The sequence below is a fragment of the Acomys minous genome (assembly GCF_964271855.1).
Source record: "Acomys minous genome assembly, chromosome: 8".
In the NCBI taxonomy this organism is placed as follows: domain Eukaryota; kingdom Metazoa; phylum Chordata; class Mammalia; order Rodentia; family Muridae; genus Acomys; species Acomys minous.
In genome coordinates this window covers 7,035,005-7,054,587 of record NC_140489.1, presented here as the reverse complement: position 1 = coordinate 7,054,587, position 19,583 = coordinate 7,035,005, and the positions used below count along the sequence as shown (strand labels likewise).

Genomic DNA, 19,583 nt, shown 5'->3' with positions numbered 1-19,583 from the left:
ACAGGACTGGTAAGCACCTCACCGCACTTAACAGCAACTACAAATACAAAGGACCACACTGCCCTTGAGCAACATAAAAATGGTGCTGAGGAAAAAAGAGAAGGGAACACACTATGTCTATACTAGACTTCTGCACAAAAGTCTAGAAAAAAACCCACTAATTCAATGACAGAAAAAGCCAGTGGCAGCTTGGAGTAGGGAGGAAGGATGGGGCTCCATTACCAAGGACACAAAAGACAGTGACAGTGGCAGGTCTGGAATCACAGTGACTGTGGTGCTGGCCTTAGCTGACACCAGGTATGTCCACAGTCAAAACTCAAAGCCAAAGGTGCTGTAGGTCCACACACAGCCTGCAGCATGTGCATTCTGCCTTCTCATGTTTGATCAGAAAGATACATCTAACCCCAGTCTGTATGATCTGACCAAGAATACCCGGCCAGTTGTTTCTGTTGTGCTCCAACGCCAGGATGTGTGGAAGAGGAACACAGATATAGTCTAAGAAAAAGAGGAATAAAAAATTACACAAAGGGCAAGGTGTGGTGGCACACGCCTTTAATCCCAGTAGTACTCAGGGGGCAGGGGCAGGTGATCTCTGTGAGTTCTAGGCCAGCCTGGTCTACAAAGAGAGTCCAGGACAGCCTGAGCTGTGTAACAGAGAAACCCTATGTTGAAAAACAACAACAACAAACAAAACAAAGCACAAAGGACATTAGAACAGACAGCTCTACAAAAACGGTTTAATGAGTAGATAAGCTTACTTCAAATTACTAAAGGAAAATGGATGCTCCAGATTGAATCAAGACACCAAACACGGTCTCTGCTGTGTTGGTCAAGTCTCCAAGTGGGCATACAGTAAAAGAGGAGGACAAGCAGACACCTAGTGACACCTGGGCTTATGTGTGCCCCAAGGGACAGGTCTTTAGGCTTGAGGGTGGTTAAGTGTCTCCAGTAGAATACAGGCCTTGGGCTGGGCGTAGTGGCGCACGCCTTTAATGCCAGCACTCGGGAGGCAGAGGCAGGAGGATCGCTGTGAGTTCAAGGCCAGCCTGGTCTACAAAGTGAGTCCAGGACAGTCAAGGCTACACAGAGAGACCTTGTCTTGAAAAACAAAACAAAACAAAACAAAAACAAAAAAACAAAAAATACAGGCCTTGGGAATCCTAACAAGGCAGCAGCTGTCTCTTTTTATGAGGGGCCACTGGGAAAAGTGAGGAAGGACCAGAGCTCTGAAAGAGAGCCACTATGTGGCAGGTTCTCAGTATCAGTAGTGATAGTGGGCTAGCATCACCTCTGTGCCCAAAACACAAAGTGCCTCTCATACTGCATGCCCCAGAAATACCAAGGAGCAACAAATCAACAGTATTGCACAGCGCAAGCAGCAGTTAGTAGCCATATCAGAACACACCTTACCCCCAGAATTTCCATAGCTCCCTCACATAAGGAGAAGAGGAAATATCTTGAGACTAAGAAAAGAGGACAGTTCTCACAGGAAGTTCACTGCCCCAAATGCAGGAAACCAGCAGACTCAGAACAGAGAAGTCAGCAGGTGACCTGGAAGGCGGAGTAAGATTAGAAGGAAGGATGGAGCCAGGCAGAGGTCACTGACCTAGCAAACAGAAGGCAGCAGACTATGCACAGCAAAGGATGGCTTATGCAACAAACCTAAGTTAAAAACAGGACGGTAAGAAAGGTCACAGAGAAAAATCACTACACAGAGAAACTGAAAGCAGCAAACTCAACTCTGCAAACAGACAGATCAAAGCCCTTGATTGGTATGAGTAGAGCAGCCACTGAGGCTCAAATGATGCCTTCCAGGTATGAGGAAAAACCCAATTGTGACTGTCAGGACACTGGATCATATTCATCCATTACAGGAACTCCTGTGGTCTTCAGAGATACTGTGATCCTCTGAAGCCCTCACTTGCATGGAGATTAAGTCAGCAATGCATGTGTGGCCGTATACTCACCATGACAGGTGAGGGAACAACCTGCCCAGTGCATGCACTCTAGTCCATGAGAGCTCGAGTGAAGATATACTGCTGTCCCCCAAATCAGGAAGATGTTGCAGGGTCAGGCAGACTCAACAAAGAAATTAAGGGTTAGTAGAGAACAGCAGTAGAATCACCATGCGAAGATGACAGGATCAAGTACTTAGAAAACCCAATGGCAAAATATGACTGAAAACTAGTAGGAATGACAAGAGAGTTTACATTGCCCAGGAGTAGTCAACACACAGAAGTCAATGCTACTGTCAAGCTGGAAGTTGCCATGGGAACCCAAGGAGGAAAGATACTACTTACAACAGCCACATGGAGGCAGCGTGGTACTAGCATCGGAGCAAAGCCCAGACAGAAAGGAAGCTAGAGCAGGACAGAAAGACAAGCTCCACAGCTTCCCCAAAGCTGACAAGTGAGGCAGACTGTAGGCTGGAGAGCGGTGAACAAGGTGATCCTAATGTGGACATAGAACATATGCAAGTGTCTGCAAACACTGAGAGGAAGTACAAAGGACATTCACCCTCATCTGGCATGGCTCAGGATGTTAGCGCAGGGCATCTGATGAGCAGAGAGGAGAGCAACCACAAGGATGCCCAGAGTAGCTTCCCCAGACCAGGTGCCACAGAAGGAAGCCAGCACTTATGCCTTCACTCTGCACGGTCCAGTGAGGGCTGTCTAGCAACACAAATGGCTGTACCAGCTCTGAAGAGCCCACCCTGGGATGCACTGTCCAACAGGGGCAGTCAGAGTAAGCACACCCCAGTAGTCACAGCCTTGCAACAAACAGCCTGAATGGACGTCAGGGCCTCCTAAAACAGCGCATGCAAGGCTGAGGCTCTTTGACAGCCATTGAAAGGACAGGTGGGTGTCCCGGCATAACGTGATATACAATTTAGTGCTTCATGTAGGGAGTGACAAGCAGCCTGGGGTGGGGTCATGGATCAGCGCTTAGGACAGGTCACGGGTACTGGCCTAGGGTCCTCATGACCCACAATGGCAGGGAGGACTCACCATCCTTTGACAAGTTGGCGAGAGCCCCTTTTGCTTTTGGCCGGCTGTTTTCTAGCTCAATTTCAATGGCATCCTGGTAACTGGATATTTCACCTAAAGTGAGAAGTTGAAAGCAAAAAGTAAGCATGTTGATTTCCTACCAGACAGGAAGCACTTGTGCGAGAACTGGTTAGTTACCTTCAACTTCTTCTAGCTTTTTCGACAGGACCTGTTCCAGCTGAAAGACAAAAGGACAAGGAATCAAAGGCTCAAGGCCTGGCTGTGGACCAGACTGTGGCATGTCAGGGGGTCTGGGTGGTGGTCAGAATGGTGCTGTAGCCGGGCCCTCTCCTTCCAGCAAGATGCGTGGAGCCCTGGACAGCAGCAGCCTTTCTAAACACCCGAGAACTTAAGACTCTAACCTCCCACCAAAGCCAACTTGAGCGGGCAGGGTCAGGTCTGCCCCATCTGCAAAATGCACCCCTGTAATCCAAAACTCAGCTGCAACACACTTCTGGCCCTCTGCCCTCCCCTGCTGAATGCAATCCTACTATGAGAGCAGTCACAAGCTCAGTGTCGATGAAAAACAGTCTGGTTGCAGTGGAAGCTGCCTTGATGATGAGCAACAAACCAGAAACAAAGCCTGGCTGTGGGGATGGGCTCAATGGGCCAGGATGAAAAGCTCGCCACGAGCCTCGGCATCAACAGTGCCCGGAGGTCCACATGCCACACACACCCTGACACTCTCATTTTTCAAGACCCAAAGAAGACCAAGTTAGCAGCATGGAGAGCTCAGCAAGTGTGAGAACGGCAGCGCAAACGCTCCTAGAAAGCCCGAGTGCTACTGTACAAAGCCACCTGCTTCATGCGCAGCTTCCTCTGTCCAGCCGTGTAGGAGGGGGGGTCGCATTCCTCCTCCAAGTCAATCTTCATAAACTCGTCAATGGTGAGCTGACTTGTTGGAGTGTCTTCAAATTCTGTGAGCCTACGACAGAAGAGCGGGAGAAAAGCCCATGGCTCCCTCACTGCTTCCACACGTCTACCCCTGAGGCTGCTGCAAGAGTCTCGGGAGATCCTACAAGGAAGGCCCATTTCTACCTGCCAACAACTTAGCCAGGCACTTCTGTGACACCCAGCACAACGTAAATCTTCTTCTTCTTTTTTTAAAGATTTATTTATTTAATGTATACAGTGCTCTATCTGCATGTACACCTGTACGCCAGAAGAGGGTATCAGATCTCTATATAGATGGTTGTGAGCCACCATGTGGTTGCTGGGAATTGAACTCAGGACCTTTAGTGCTCTTAACCTCTGAGCCATCTCTCCAGCCCCCACAATGTAAAAGATATTTTAAAATTTTTATTTTATTTTATTTTATGTACATTAGTATTTTACCTGCATTTGTGAGGGAGTTGGATCCTTGGAACTGGAGTTTCAGATAGCTGTGAGCTGCCATGTGGGCGCTGGGAATTGTACCTGGGTCATCTGGAAGAGCAGCCAGGGCTCTGAACTGCTCAACTATCTCTCCAGCTCCACAATTTAAATCGTATCAACTAAGCCGGGCGGTGGTGGCGCACGCCTTTAATCCCAGCACTTGGAAGGCAGAGGCAGGCGGATCTCTGTGAGTTCAAGGCCAGCCTGGTCTACAAAGCGAGTCCAGGACAGTCAAGGTTACACAGAGAGACCATGTCTCAAACAAAACAAAACAAAACAAAAAAACAAACCAAATAAATCGTATCAACTTTTCTACATTTTCTTAAACTAAAAAAATTTAGTACATTTATTAGGGGGTGCTCTTGTACACAAGCATGCATGCCTGTCACGCTGCACAGGCGGAAGTCGGACAACAACTTGTAGGCCTAGCGCCCTCCTGCCATGCGGTCCTGGGGACTGAATTCAGGCTGTTAGGCTTGGCAGCAAAGGCTATGACCTGCTGAGCCACCCTGATGGCGTCAACTTGGACTCTCCATCCTCAGGCCTCACTAGCACTCTGAGTATGAGCACCTGGACAGTGGAAGGAAAAACAATTACGGCAGGTTGTCTCTTGAGCTCCACATGCATATTTACACACACTATATTTTAAAAATGTATTACAGGGGGAAAAAAAAAAAAGAGGCTGTGTGTGGTAGCACAACCTTTAATTCCAGCACTTGGGAGGCAAAGGCATTAGGGTCTATGTGAGTTCAAGGCCAGCTCTATCTAACAGCAAGCTCTAGGTTGGCCAGGACTACATAGAGAGACCTTATCTAAGAAAAAAATAAAAATTTAAAAGAGTGATTTGTGAGACTAGCTCAGTTTGTAAAGGTTCTTGCTGCCAAGCCTGAAGGCCTGAGTTCAATGCCTAGGAACCACACAGAAGGAAGAAAGAGAACTTACCGCCCCCATTTTCCTCTGATTGCCATATGTGTGGACTTTTGTGTACATGTATGTGCATACATACACACAAATAAATGTAAAAAACCTTTAAAAAAGTAATTTTAAGCCGGGCGTGGTGGCGCATGCCTTTAATCCCAGCACCCGGGAGGCAGAGGTGGGCGGATTGCTGTGAGTTCGAGGCCAGCCTGGTCTACAAAGTGAGTCCAGGATAGCCAAGGCTAACACAGAGAGACCCTGTCTCGAAAAACCAAAAAAAAAAAAAAAAAAAAAAAGTAATTTTAATGATATTAGAAGAAAAATACTTAAGAACAATTTTCGAAGGTATTGTAGCAGATGCCCTCGGCAGAAGTGGTCATCAAGTGTTGAACCTGTGATACATGTCAGCAATAGCAGGTGTCCCAGCAATTCCTTGGCACGTTCACCTTGCCCAGGTTACCCAGATGAGCTAGCACACAGCCTGTGGCCCATGACAAACTTGAAGAGGTTTAACTAACTCTAGCAAGAAGTCATTCGGGCTCTCAAGGCCAGAATGGACCATACCTAATGGGCTGAGGTGCCCTCTGGTGCTGTTCTAGTGTGTGAGGTGGGAAGTGTCTGCCCATTACAGTCTAGTAAACTCAGGAGACACTGGAGTAGGAAGCCAGGGACTTCTAAAGGGTGGGATAACCAGGGCAGGAGCTGCTCCAATACAGGCTGGCCAGTAGTTGTGACAACGTGAACTAGAATGCTTACCTCTTCCGTAGTGTGGACTCACACACTTTGACCACACTGATGACTTCTTTGACGGTTCTCCGGAAGTCATGCATTCTGGCTGCAACCAAAAGCGCTAGAAAAGAAACAAGAAAGATTATCAGAAAAGTCACACAGAAAGGAAAGCAAGCAAAATTCTGCCAAATGGTGACTGACAGCTGAACAAATGTTGGTGGGATGTGTCTGCTGTGGCTTCTGCAAGGGGACGTGGTGCTTGCACTCTCTAAGTAGACCTATGGTACAGACAGTCTTGGGCAGTCAGAGTCCCCTTCTTATTTTGGGTTGAGGCTATACTACATTCTACTTTTAAACATAAGGGAAACTGAAACACAAGACTTAAGAATTTCTTATAACCTTCCATTCAAAGCACATGAACTAACTTTGATGCAATGTATATGAAACCCCTAGTTATGATGGTCCTGAGGATCCAGTAAAGCTGAAAGGGCTGGGGTTGCAAGGCCAAAGATACTACCTGACACCTGTGAGTCATGGTAATAGTGAGTGAATGGGGCCCTTGAATCTGCAGTGTAAGTGTGGAAATCAGGTTTCAGATACAAGGAGAGCCTTGGGCAGCCTCACCCCGCCACTGGCTGGTGCAGAAGTGGTGGCTGGCTTTGCAGAGAGAGAGAGAGATGAATGCTGTAGAAGGAGCAGCCCCGCTGGCCTGCGGCTCCTCCTCAGTAGGGAGCTCTTGGTCCAGGCCACCTGGAGCTCCTGACAGGTACAATCGGAACAGCTACGCTCCTGGGCTAGCAAAGGCTCAGTGTCCAGGGAACGGCCATATTACTGACCAGCTGAGAGTGCCAACAATTTGCCATGAGTCGACAACCTGGGGTGGAACTAGGGCTACCACTGTCACCTCACTCTCTGAGGCCCTGTCTCTCATCTCAGCACCTGCAGAGGCCAGCAGAAGCAAGGACCAGAGTCCTTACGAGGTGAGGAGCACAAAGGGCAGGCCCGTCCTGGGTTCAGGTGAGGGGCAGGGAGGGCAGGCCAGTCCTGGGTTCAGGTGAGGGACAGGGAGGGCAGGCCAGTCCTGGGTTCAGGACACAGCTCTTCTACAGAAGCGACTCCAGAACTACAGCCAATAGCTCATGGGCTCACTGCTTATAGCTCAGGGCAGATGGCTAGGGCTCAGTTGACCTACTGTGTGTGGGGCCCTCACTGCTTACGGCTCAGGACAGATGGCTAGGGCTCAGTTGACCTACTGTGTGTGGAGCCCTAAATTTGTCTGCTGGTACTGTTCCACACACAAGCATGCATGCAAACATGCACACATCAAGAATCAGGATAGAAAATGCTACCCAAGAGCCAGACTGAGCAGTCATCTTAGGGTCAAATGGCCCCCACTGTACCTGCTCCACAGAGGCCGGAAGGGCGCCGGCCCGTGTGCATCCAATCTCTCTTCATTCTCTGCAGAAGCCTCAGGGCTGTCATGGATACCTCATGGTTCTTCTCCCCAAATTCCAGTAGATGAGCAAAGCGTGGAATGTACAAGCACGGGTCTGCACAGTAGAAACAACACTGGCATTTATGCATGTGTACACACAGCACTAAGCAATGTCCTGCAGTTGGGCACCCACTTCTCCATGTACACAGGCTCTCTGAGGTGGTGCCCTTCCTTGAAGCACAGCCTCTCTGACCCTTAGCTGTACAGCTGTGTTTACTGTACCCAGAGAACTGCGGCCTGCACATGGCACAGTCCTGGGCACTTGTGGCAATGTATGGGGTGGGGAGAGGGGTGATGAGAGGTCAGAGAGTAAGACAGACGTGGGCTCTTTACACACCACCTTCTGAAGTACCTGAATGGCTGGCGTCAGCTCAGCACCTTACAAAATGAGCACAGTAGGCACACAGGTCACACATGCGTTTACAGTTGCTTATTCTCTGCTAGGTACTAAGATTTCAGTCAAAGACTTACGGAGTTCATGAATGGGGCCAGCAAGAACCACTGAGGCACTTGATGAATTCAGTTTATTACTACCACGCCATTAGTGCACTGATGGAAGCCACTAACTAGGGACTGAGGAGTCTTGGGATTTGTCCAGGAAGAGCCACTTATGTTCAGTCCTGAGAAGCAGGCAGCAGGAAGGGAAGGGAAGCCAGCAATGAATGACCTAACCCCCTCCCAGGCTAACTGACCTTGACCAAGAGATCCTACGAGACCATTATACAAGGGTCCACTCCAGCTCACAAAAAGACACAGACCAAAAAAGCTGTTGGTGCTTCCCCCCTGCCGCTCCTGTTACTGCTAATGCACTTGACAGAAGACGGTGAAGAAATTCTGAATCAAGGATTGGACTTGCCCCAAGGAACCTAACGACCCTAAGCAGCAGGAAGTAGCTAAGGAAGACTACACCCCATCTTCCCACTAACCTTTCTCTCCTACCTGGTGTTGGAAGGGATTGGGGTGGAGAAGGGAGAAAGATTTAAGAAACTAAAATATAAGGGAAAAAATGGGAGTTGGCAAAGACCACTTCAAGACATTCTAAAGGCTTCAGGAAGGCTGCGGCTGATTCCTTCCACTGCCTCTGTTTGCTGTGTAGCTGAACTACTAAATTGCCCCCAAGGAACTGAGTCTAAAAAGGTCTGCCTCCCCTGTCCCTACTTTCTTTCTCTCCTACCTAGGACCAGTGAGTTGGAAGGGAGGTAGAGGCATTAAGGAACGTAGGCTTTAAAAACAAAATCAAAGTCTGGGGGCTGGAGAAATGGACGGCCCCTAGGTTAAGAGTACTTCCAGAGGTCCTGAGTTCAATTCCCAGCAACCATATAGTGACTCACAACCGTCTATAATGAGATCTGGTGCCCTCTTCTGGCATGCAGATGTCATGCAGCACTGTATAGAGAATAAATGAATCTTAAAAAAACAAGATCAAGCTGGGTATGGTGGAACACGCCTTTAATCCTAGCATTCAGGAGTCAGAGGCAGACGGATTACTGTGAGTTCAAGGCTATTTTAGTCTACAAGGGTACACAGAGAAACCCTGTCTCAAAACAACAACAATAACAACAATCCCACCAAAGCCCACACAGAGGAGTATGTCCACAGACAAGGCAACCACAAAGATGGGAGAAAACTGCTAGGATTAGGATTGGCACCCACACTACCTAAAGAGCTCAGCACAGTGAGAAGGCAACTAACTAGAAGATGGGTGAATGACTTGAGTAAAATCTTTTCCAAGAAGATACCCCACACCTCACACCCTCTAGATCATCTCTAGTAAATCTACAACACTGTAAGAAGCCTTGGTCAGGGTGAGGAGAAATGAGCCTGCAGAGACTGTGGAAGAATGGAAAATAATACAACCACTACAAAAGGCTGTTGCAATTTTTCCTCCAAAGAGTAAATGTAGCCAGGCAGGGGTTGCACACACCTTTAATCCTAGCACTTGGGAGTCAGAGGTACAGGATTTCTGAGTTCAAGGCCAGCCTAGTCTAGGGTGAGTTTCAGGGCAGCCAAGGCTACACAGAAAAATCATGTCTTGAAAAACAAAACAACAAGAAGTAAATGAAGGGCTGGGTGTGACTCAGAGGATGAGGAGAGTGCTCACTGCTCTTGCAGAAGACCCAGGTTCAGGTCCCAGGACTCACGTCTCCAGTCCCAGGAGATCCAACACCTTCTTCTGGCCTTTGTAAACCAGGTACACATGTGGTACATAGACACATGCAGGCAAAACATCCATACGTATAAAATAAAAACACACATAAAAAATTTAAAGGTAAATGAAGAATGACCATTTTCTCTAACCATCTCACTTTTTCTTCTTCTTTTTTTCTTTTCTTCTTCGAGACCGAGTTTCTCTCTGTAGTCCTGGCTATCCTGAAAGTCTCTTTGTAGACCAAGCTGGCCTCAAACTCACAGAGATCTGCCTGCCTCTGCCTCCCGAGTGCTGGGATTAAAGGTGTGCACCACCACACCCAGCAAGCGTCTCACTTCTAGGTAAAGACCCAAAGAATTGCAATTAGGATCTGGAAAGGATAATTGCCCTGCTGTGCTCACAACAGTGGAGAAATAGTACCTACCCTGGAGTCTACCCATTGATTGGAAAAGCTGGTAACACACACACACACACACACACACACACACACACACACACACACACACACGCAGCACAATGGAATAGTCAACTTAAAAGGAGGGTCTACATATGGAATTTGAAGTCACCCTAGGGCACCTGAGGTCCTGATTCATAAAAGAAAAAGAAAGTCTGACATACTACAACATGCACTGCCCTTGACTTTAGGCTCCATTAACCAAGCAAAACACAAAAGGAGAGATCATGCCTTGTGTTTGAGACTCATTTCTTCCATGAAGAAAAGCTAGCAGTGTCAGGTTCTTTTACTAAACCTGAGCTGCTGATAAGGTCTTATTTCTGAGTGACAGAAGGTTTGACTCCAGCCCGCAGACAAACCTGGTCTCCCGGCAGGCTTCACTCCACCCCCACCAGGGCGGTTCCTCTAAGGGAGGAGCCGCGTCCTGACGCACCGTGACGAGAGACGCCAGCGCCGCAGAGGGTACGGGCCGGACGGCGCCCCCTGCGCGCCCCCTGCGGCGGGGCCGCCGGCTTGGTGCGGGGCGTAGGGTGCGGGAGGGCGGCGGGCAGGGCAGGCGTGGCCCCATGCTGCTGCCGCTGGCCTGCCTGCATGGGCGGGTGGCGCAGTGCCTAACCTCCCTGCTGGTGCTCGCAGAGCCGCTGCCCAGGCCCCGGCGCGGCCCGAAAGCGCGTAGCGCGGCGCCGATCAGCGTGGAGGCCGCCCCGGCAGGAGTGAAGATGGCCGCGGAACTGTACCCGCCCGCCAGTGCCTCCCCAGCTACTGCCACTGACATCGCCAACAGCAACGCGGCGGACGTGGCTGTGAGCAGGAAGGTCGGCCTTTGCTGCCCGCCCTGCCTGGCACCCGCCCCACTGCCGCCCTTGCCCACGCCACCCTTGCCAGACAACAACAATCCCGAGAGCCCCAACTGGCAGTCCTTCCACCCTACGCTGCGCGAGAGGTGAGCCACCGCCCGCCCCCGGGCTCCGGAGCCCGGGCGCGCGCCGTTCCAGCCCGTGTGCCTCTGCCCTTTGCAGGAATGCGCTCATGTTCAACAACGAGCTGATGGCTGACGTCCACTTCATCGTGGGGGCTCTGGGGGCAGCAAGGCGCGTCCCCGCCCACAAGGTGGGTAGGGGCGCAGCCCTGTCCCCTGGTGGGCCCCGACTTAGTGCAGTCTCCCTGGGCCTTCTTTACTGCCCTGTAGCTCAGGTGGCTTTCTTTCATCCACAGTACGTCTTGGCTGTTGGCAGCTCTGTCTTCTATGCCATGTTTTACGGGGATCTTGCAGAAGTCAAGTCAGAAATCCACATTCCAGACGTGGAGCCTGCCGCCTTCCTGGTCTTGTTAAAGTAAGTGTTCTGCTCTGGGGCTGGAAGGATGGGGTGGGTACATGCTTCCTACAACCTGAGAGGTTGTGCACGGGAGCCCATGAGCTCTTCTCTGAGGCCAGCCCTTGCAGCTTCCCAGGAGAGTCCCTGCTTTACCCAGGTACATGTACAGTGACGAGATTGATCTGGAGGCGGACACAGTGCTCGCCACTCTGTATGCTGCTAAGAAGTACATTGTGCCTGCACTAGCCAAGGCCTGTGTCAACTTTCTGGAGACAAGTTTGGAAGCCAAAAATGCCTGTGTCCTGCTATCCCAGAGCCGACTGTTTGAGGAGCCTGAACTGACCCAGCGATGCTGGGAAGTCATCGATGCACAGGCTGAAATGGCCCTGCGGTCTGAAGGCTTCTGTGAAATTGACCGGCAGACGCTGGAGATCATTGTGACCAGGGAGGCCCTCAACACCAAGGAGGCTGTGGTCTTTGAGGCAGTCCTGAACTGGGCTGAGGCAGAGTGCAAGAGACAGGGCCTCCCAGTCACCCCTCACAACAAGAGGCATGTATTGGGAAGAGCCCTTTACCTGGTCCGAATTCCAACTATGACCCTGGAGGAGTTTGCCAACGGTGCTGCCCAGTCAGATATCCTGACCTTAGAGGAGACCCACAACATCTTCCTTTGGTACACAGCTGCCAAAAAGCCTCTCCTTGACTTCCCCCTGACCAAGAGGAAGGGCCTTGCTCCACAGAGGTGCCACCGCTTCCAGTCTTCTGCCTATCGAAGTAACCAGTGGAGGTATCGTGGGCGCTGCGACAGCATCCAGTTTGCAGTGGACAGAAGGGTGTTCATTGCTGGGCTGGGCTTGTATGGGTCCAGTTCCGGGAAGGCTGAGTACAGTGTGAAGATTGAACTCAAGCGGCTAGGGATGGTGCTGGCTCAGAATCTCACCAAGTTTGTTTCAGATGGATCCAGCAACACATTCCCAGTCTGGTTTGAGCACCCGGTCCAGGTAGAGCAGGACACCTTCTACACTGCCAGTGCTGTCCTGGATGGCAGTGAGCTCAGCTACTTTGGGCAAGAAGGAATGACAGAAGTGCAGTGTGGAAAGGTGGCCTTCCAGTTCCAGTGCTCCTCAGACAGCACCAACGGGACTGGAGTCCAGGGTGGACAGATTCCAGAGCTCATCTTCTATGCCTGAGGCAAAGGGGTTGGGATGGCCTTGCCACCAGGCTTTTCTTCATGGAGTGCACCCAGTAAGTGCAGTGGAGGTGCAGGACACTGCCAACTGCTTTACTGATACCATTAAAAGCTTGGCTTATGACATCAGCCAGAGTTTGAAACAGATGTGTTCTCCTCACCCAGAGCCTAGGAACTGGACTGCAGGTGTCCCCTCACCCTAGATGGTACTCCACAGATGGAGGACAGACTTGGGTCCCAGGTAGTCCCAGGCCCCTGCCCAGGGGCACCCCACGCTTCAGGACCCTTGGATTTTCCTCGCCCTCTTTTGGATTCTCAGTGGCTCCAGCCTACCTTCGGGCCGTCCTTTCAAGCCACAGTTGCTGAAAAGTCACTTAAAATAGTTTCATCCTATTTAAGTGAATTTTCATAATAAAGATTTCACACAACCACACATAGATAAGTGACTGTAGGAATTATTAACTGGAGCATTCTCTTTTTCAATTCTACTGAAAAGAACATCTTGTTTGTATGAAGTCTGCAGTGTAGAGCTGTTAAAAGTCAAACCCTATGTCAGGGGGACTCATTCCCAAGATAAGCTGTGTGGTATCTGGGCTGTAGAACTCTGCAAGTCTGGGTGTCTGCGTTTGTTTAAGTACCTCAAGGTTCTGTTGCAGGCAGGAGTCATATTCAGGGAGTGGGCTGCGTGCTCTGTTGCCTGCTGTGGGGTGCTCTGTGAGTAAAGCAGGGTTCCTAGGTCCAGGCCTCTATGCTCCCTTGCAGTTTTGTCCTGGAAAAGCAGCTGACCTTTAAAGGCCCACTAGCAGGGCAATGGTCTCTAGGTAGAGTGTTTATGCCCAATGCCAGAAGCTTGGCAGCACTGACATTCAAATCGACACTCCCAGCCCCTCTACTCCAGGTTGATGCTTCAGAAACCACAGCAACCCCATCTTTGCATAAGGGAAGGAACATGGCTGAAGGGCACCTGCTCCTGGGGCTTCCCTCACAGTTGTGAGGAGGGCCCTGCCTTTCTCAGGGTATCTGCTTTAAACAGGACAGGTTCCCAACGTGATGCACATCCCCATCTCTGAGCACCTTAGCATGTTAGTTTTCAGAGATGGTCCTATGTGAAGCAGCCTACCTATAGCTGGTGCATTGATGCAGAGCTCCCTCGCCAAGAGCAGGAACGTCTTCCCTAGCACGTACACGTTCACCTGTGGCAAAAAGAACACAGGAGTGCATTGCTGTTCAAGGAAACATTTGCTGCCTTTCTCCCCCTGCCCCCCCTCTCAAAACAAAACAATTTTTGTTGTTTTTTGAGACAAGGTTTCTCTGTGTAGCCCTGGCTGCCCTAAACCAGGCTAGCCTCTTAACTCAAGAGTTCTGCCTGCCTCTACCTCCTGAATGCTGGGTAAAAGCGAGTGCCACCACACACAGCTGTTTTCTTAAAGTGCCTGCTTCACTGTTCAGTCTTCAGAGACCCTGCGGGACTGCCTCTCTCTCTCTGCCCTTCTTCCTATCTGGCTGACCAGACTCCACCAATCTTTTCCACAGTTGCTTAGAAGAGCTCTTTGAGGGTACCTGCTAGAGTGTGGTAGGGTAATACAGTACAGAGTTATGCTGAATTCTGAGCCAACATACCTTTCAGTCCCAAGGATCTGTCGCCTTGCTGGACTCCCAATATTTCTTCCACTACCCTCACCTGAAGTCCTTCCTTATCTGCCATGAAGCCTGCTGCCCAGATTGGGCCACCTGCCATAGCTTTTCTTTGCCACAGGAGGTAAGCAATGGGAATAAGCCCATTCTGTGGGCCTTTGCTAATCACGTTTCCTGACATGAAGGTAATACCCTCTAGATGTTTGCATATGATGAGAGACAGCCCAAGGGATGATACACAATAGCGTCTGTATTACATGCAAGACTTGGGGGGTGGAGTTTATGACTTATCAGCTTAGTGAGTCAACCCAGCTGAGAAGGCCAGGTTCAGCCACCATAGCCAATCAGCACTGGGCTGGTCACCTTCCACCCTGACTAGACAGAGGTACTATCTTTCTGAAGTCTTCACAAGGCCTGGCAGCTTACAGAGCATCTTCTGAAGTAATTCTACCTTTCTAAAGTCTCAAGGGTTGTCCACAAAACTATGGTGTACCTGACTATATGGCCTTGTGAGTATGCCGGAGTGTGTGATTTAAGCACATGCATGTGACATAGCATGTGGTATGTAGTCTGTTCAAGTGTGCAGGTAAATGTGCTCCCATAGAAGCACTCCGCTCTGCAGCAGCCTCTCAGCTCCTACAGATATCCAGGTCCCCACTCCAGAGGGGTGGCCAAGGCTGGCCTTGACCTCTGCCTACCTCCCTCAGACTCCTTCACTATCTTAACCTTGGGCTCCAGTGGACATGCTTGACAGTGAGATCTGAATGCTACAGCAAGTTCTCAAGCTCTACTCATATGTCAAGTATAAGTCCAAAGTTTTAAGAACACTTTCCAGGTGTTAGATGGTTCAGTGGTAAAGAGCACTGGCTTCTCTTTCAAAGGCCTTGGGTTCAGTTCCCAGCACCCACACGCTGGCTCACAACCATCTGCACCTGGAGTTCCAGATGATCCAACACTCTCTGCTAGCTCTATGCGGACCAGGCACAGGTGGTCCACATACATGTAGGCAAATGCTCATAGAAATAAACCTAAAAGAAAAACTTAAAATCAATCCTTTCTAGAGATAGTTTTTGGATACTACTGCACCTAACTTCTAGACACACTAATATTGGTAGGTACTATTAGATATCGCTACATACACAATTCATTGTATGCTTGTGGCTGCCAGCTACCTGCCTTTGCCATATATGTGAATCAGGAAAAAGCAAGGCTTTAAATACAGGGCCTTTGCCAATTCTACTCTTTCACTCATTTCTTCAAAGCAGCCAGTCCCACAAGAAGCCTTCAGGGACAGGGGTGTATGTGCTCCACCCAGATAAGAGCAGAACTGTCTGTCTTTAGGTCAGGCAAAGGCTGGCACCAGGGAGATCTTGGAGGAACAAAAACATACTGAAGATGTTCTAGGGCAGGGACAACGCTGTATGGCCCTCAGCTACAGGCTGCCTCATACCTTGCCAGCACAGCCCTACCAAGAAGAGTAGTCTGTAGCCACCCAGACCACACAGCTGGCCAGCCCTCAGCCCTTCCTGGTGGCATGCTACCATGTATCCTGACAGGCTGTTTTCCCATTTCTAAAGCTGTGGAGCAAAACTAACTGGCCCACCTCTGTTTTTCTCTAAGAAGATACTTCTGGATCCAAGATACTTCTGGAGCGGCCTGGCCCTGGCCCTGGCCCCCATCTGTGGCCATGTTCTGAACTGAGCACAATGCAATCAAAGGTGGAGTCAATGGAGTATCACAATTCCAACAGGCTATTTTTAGCTTGACCAAAAAAATATTTCAGCAATAGCTGTTGAGAGATGCCATTTATAAAGACAGCTGGAAGGACAAAAATACACACACAGCACCCACCTCTGACTGTAATCTAAATGTTAGCCTTTCCAGGGGCACTAGTGCGCTAGCCGTGACCTGGCCCATCAGCTCTCGAGACCCCAGGCAGGCAGATCAGGGCAAAACTCAGGGGCGTTCTACTTCCTGGTCCATAGTCACTGGACCTCAAGATCCTGCCACAACCCAGGGTGTGGTCTGGAGACGTCAGTCAGTCTCCACCCAGCCTCCGAGCAGTTCTATCAGTGGGGTGATAGTGCAGTCTTGATGTCCCTCTCTCCTTCACTGCCTATGAAGATCCCTCGCTGCATCTTCCCATGACGTTCAGTTACTTAGAAGTGAGCGGTGCACTGGTCACTGTACCATGTGCCTTTAATCCAACTACAACCAGAGCAACATGAAACCTGGTGTTAAAAAACAAACAGCTGGAAGCCGGGCGTGGTGGCGCACGCCTTTAATCCCAGCAATTGGGAGGCAGAGGCAGGAGGATCGCTGTGAGTTCAAGGCCAGCCTGGTCTACAACAACGAGTCCAGGACAGCAAGGACTGTTACAGAGAGAAACCCTGTCTCGAAAAACCTAAAAAACAAACAAACAGCTGGGCACAGTGGCACACGCCTTTAATCCCAGCACTCGGGGAGGTAGAGGCAGGCAGATCGCTGTGAGTTCAAGGCCAGCCTGGTCTACAAAGTGAGTCCAGGACAGTCACGGCTACACAGCAAAAAGCCCTGTCTCAGAAAGAGAAACAAACAAACAGTTTAACAAAAACCACTTATCTGAATCCAGAAAGGCAATGACCCTAAATAGACTGTATTTATGAGGGTTTTCCATAGTTTGAAATGCATGCATGGGTCCATTATTCCCTTAAAAAAATAATTTTCTTTACCTTGGACTAAGTTTCACAAGAGTCTCTCAAGCAGTTCTAAGGCCCTTGATAATGCTGTGGCTATGAGCTGCCCTTCCCTGCTGAGGCCCCAACCTCTGGCCACATAAGCTCCACCACCCTGAACACCAAGGCTGCCTGCTGCAAGCAGTGGCCCTGTAATGCCCTCGGGCCAAGAAGGACTTAAGAAGTGATCTACCTGGAGCAGGTCGCTGAGGTCGAGGAGCATATCTGCAGCCGGAGTTAAGGAGTGTCTGCAATGGAGGCTACTAGGGCAGCATACCCACTGAGCTGGACCAAGTCATCACCTCATTAGTCCCAGGGTCTCTCCAGGCACTGAGGGAGACCTCTCCACTTCAAGGACAGAAAAGTACAAGAGAGAGTGGGGAACAGGGTTAGGGAAACCAGAAACGGAGGTGTCAGACATCTACCTCAGTGTCTTCTGTTCAGACACACAGCATGGCATGGACCAGCACACTTCAGCTCTATTCCTTAGGTACCAATGGGGATCTGCTAGTCACCATTCTGAGAGTCAGCAGGCCAAATGCTAAGGGGACAGACATTGTAGCAAGGCAGAACACCTACCAAACACTGCCAAAGGGGCTCTGATGTGAGACCTATCCAAGAACAGGCCTCACATGAGTCCAAACACAGATAGCACACAGACAAAACAAAAAACAAGTCACTTGTCAGTGAAGTTAAGATGCAGCCCAGGGACAAATCTTGCTGAACATGCACAAGGCCGGCACCCCATCCCCAGTGCTGCATACTTATACAGGCTGCAGGGATGGCTCAGTGGTAAGAGCACTTGCTGCACAGTCATAACTCCAGCACCTACATAACAAACCAGACATCCCACACATGTTCTGTAATCCCAGCTCCAATGAGAGCAGAGACAGGAAATTGCTGGGGCTTGCTGGCTTCCAGCAGAGCTAAGAAAATGAAGCTCCAGGCTCAAGGAGAGACGCTATTTTAAAGGAAGACGTAGAGAGTGATAAAGGCTGAGTCAGGAGGGTGTGAGTTATAGGGTCAAACACTGAGGCCTTGTCTCAAAAATAATACTCCTCATACCATACTGATCTAGAGGTTGGCAACTGGGAAACAAAATGTGGGACTCTGGCCAGGCATGGTGGCGCACGCCTTTAATCCCAGCACTCGGGAGGCAGAGGCAGGCGGATCGCTGTGAGTTCGAGGCCAGCCTGGTCTACACAGCAAGTCCAGGACAGGATAGCCAAGGCTACACAGAGAAATCCTGTCTCGAAAAACCAAAATGAGGAACTTTGTACTTACCACAGAATTTTTCTGTGAAGCCTATAACTTCCTCTAAAAAATAAAGGTTATTTAAAAATAAGCTGGGGCTGCATCGATGACTCAGCAGTTAAGAGTACCTACTGCTCTTCCAGAGGATCTGGGTCCACTTCCCAGTGCCACATAGGTGGCAGCTAACAACCACCTATAACTAAGGTCCAGGGGATCCATTACCTCTCCTGGCCTCTGTGTACTGCATGCATATGGTGCATGGGCATATGTGCAGGCAGAATATCCATACACATAGAATAAAAATAAATCTCAAAACAATTATAATGAAATAAAAATTGATCAACAGGCCAGGCATGGAAGTACATGCTCGTAATTCTAGCACTTGGGAGATGGAGGCAGGTGGATCTCTGTGAGTTCAAGATCAGCCTGGTCTAGGTAGACTCTGTGTCACAAACAAACAAACAAACCCCAAAAATTTTACAAGGCAAAGGAGAGTAGTTGTAACCTATAGTTCCAACACCTAGGGATCTGATGAAGCAAGATCATTTAAACTCCAGTTCAAGGACAGCTGAGGAAAGAAAAACAGACCTCTCTAGAAGATAAGACGGAGGGAGGGGTTTAGCTGGCAGGACTGTTTGTTGCACAAGCCTGAAAACCTGAGTTTGACCTCAGAAATCCATTGTGAAGGAAGAAAAGTGAGTTTTTCAAGTCCTCTGATCTCCACAATGTCCATGTGGCATGCACAAGTCCTGTACACACAAAGATGCAGATAACTGATTTTTTAAAATATAGAAAAATTTGTATGGGTAATAAAACAAGAGACCAAAACATAGGCAAATCTTGTGAACAAAAGCTTTACAAAGGGGGCTGAAGAGATGGCTCAGAATTTAAGAGTACTGGCTGTTCTTCCAGAGGTCCTCAGTTCAATTCCCAGCAACCACATGGTGGCTCACAACCATCTATAACGAGATCTGGTGCCCTCTTCTGGTATATGGGTATACATGCAGGCAGAACACTATATAAATAATAAGTAAATATATCTTTTAAAAAAAGAAAAGAAATCACTCCATGGTACTCATAACACCAAATGCTAGCAAGGATATAGGTAGCCTTAGCCCCACTCTGTCCACAAACTGACCCAGCACAGCCACTGAAGGCTGAAGGGTTTTGAGATAGGGTTTCTCTGTGTAACAGAGCCCTGGCATCCTGGACTCAATTTGCAGAGTAGGCTGGCCTTGAACTCACAGAGATCCGCTTGCCCCTGTGTCTAGTGTGCACCACCATACCCAGCCCTGGCTGTCGGTTTCCT

The 19,583-nt window shown here is 49.5% G+C and overlaps 2 protein-coding genes across 8 annotated transcripts in view; one reads left to right on the top strand and one right to left on the bottom strand.

The window, feature by feature from the left end:
- Positions 1-19,583, bottom strand: part of BRF1 (BRF1 general transcription factor IIIB subunit) — a 51,976-nt gene that overhangs the window by 12,077 nt on the left and 20,316 nt on the right. For both annotated transcript variants that reach the window (XM_084793311.1, XM_084793312.1), the window contains exons 4-10: positions 17,214-17,245; positions 13,792-13,864; positions 7,469-7,618; positions 6,096-6,189; positions 3,846-3,972; positions 3,186-3,225; positions 3,009-3,101 (exon numbers count right to left, since the gene is read on the bottom strand). In XM_084793311.1, the coding sequence (XP_084649437.1) occupies positions 3,009-3,101; positions 3,186-3,225; positions 3,846-3,972; positions 6,096-6,189; positions 7,469-7,618; positions 13,792-13,864; positions 17,214-17,245 (609 nt within the window). The remainder of the gene's footprint in view (positions 1-3,008; positions 3,102-3,185; positions 3,226-3,845; positions 3,973-6,095; positions 6,190-7,468; positions 7,619-13,791; positions 13,865-17,213; positions 17,246-19,583) is intronic.
- On the top strand, positions 10,579-17,207 carry BTBD6 (BTB domain containing 6). 6 transcript variants are annotated; one of them, XM_084793314.1, is made up of 5 exons: positions 10,579-10,628; positions 10,803-11,109; positions 11,186-11,276; positions 11,382-11,500; positions 11,640-13,104. In XM_084793314.1, the coding sequence occupies exons 2-5, from the start codon at positions 10,886-10,888 to the stop codon at positions 12,670-12,672; spliced, it is 1,467 nt and encodes a 488-aa protein (XP_084649440.1). In that variant the 5' UTR covers positions 10,579-10,628; positions 10,803-10,885; the 3' UTR covers positions 12,673-13,104. The 6 variants fall into 6 exon arrangements, with proteins under 6 accessions (XP_084649440.1, XP_084649444.1, XP_084649439.1 ...); XM_084793315.1 differs by lacking the exon at positions 10,579-10,628 and adding an exon at positions 10,668-10,682; XM_084793318.1 differs by lacking the exons at positions 10,579-10,628; positions 11,640-13,104 and adding an exon at positions 14,299-17,207 and having other exon boundaries at positions 10,635-11,109.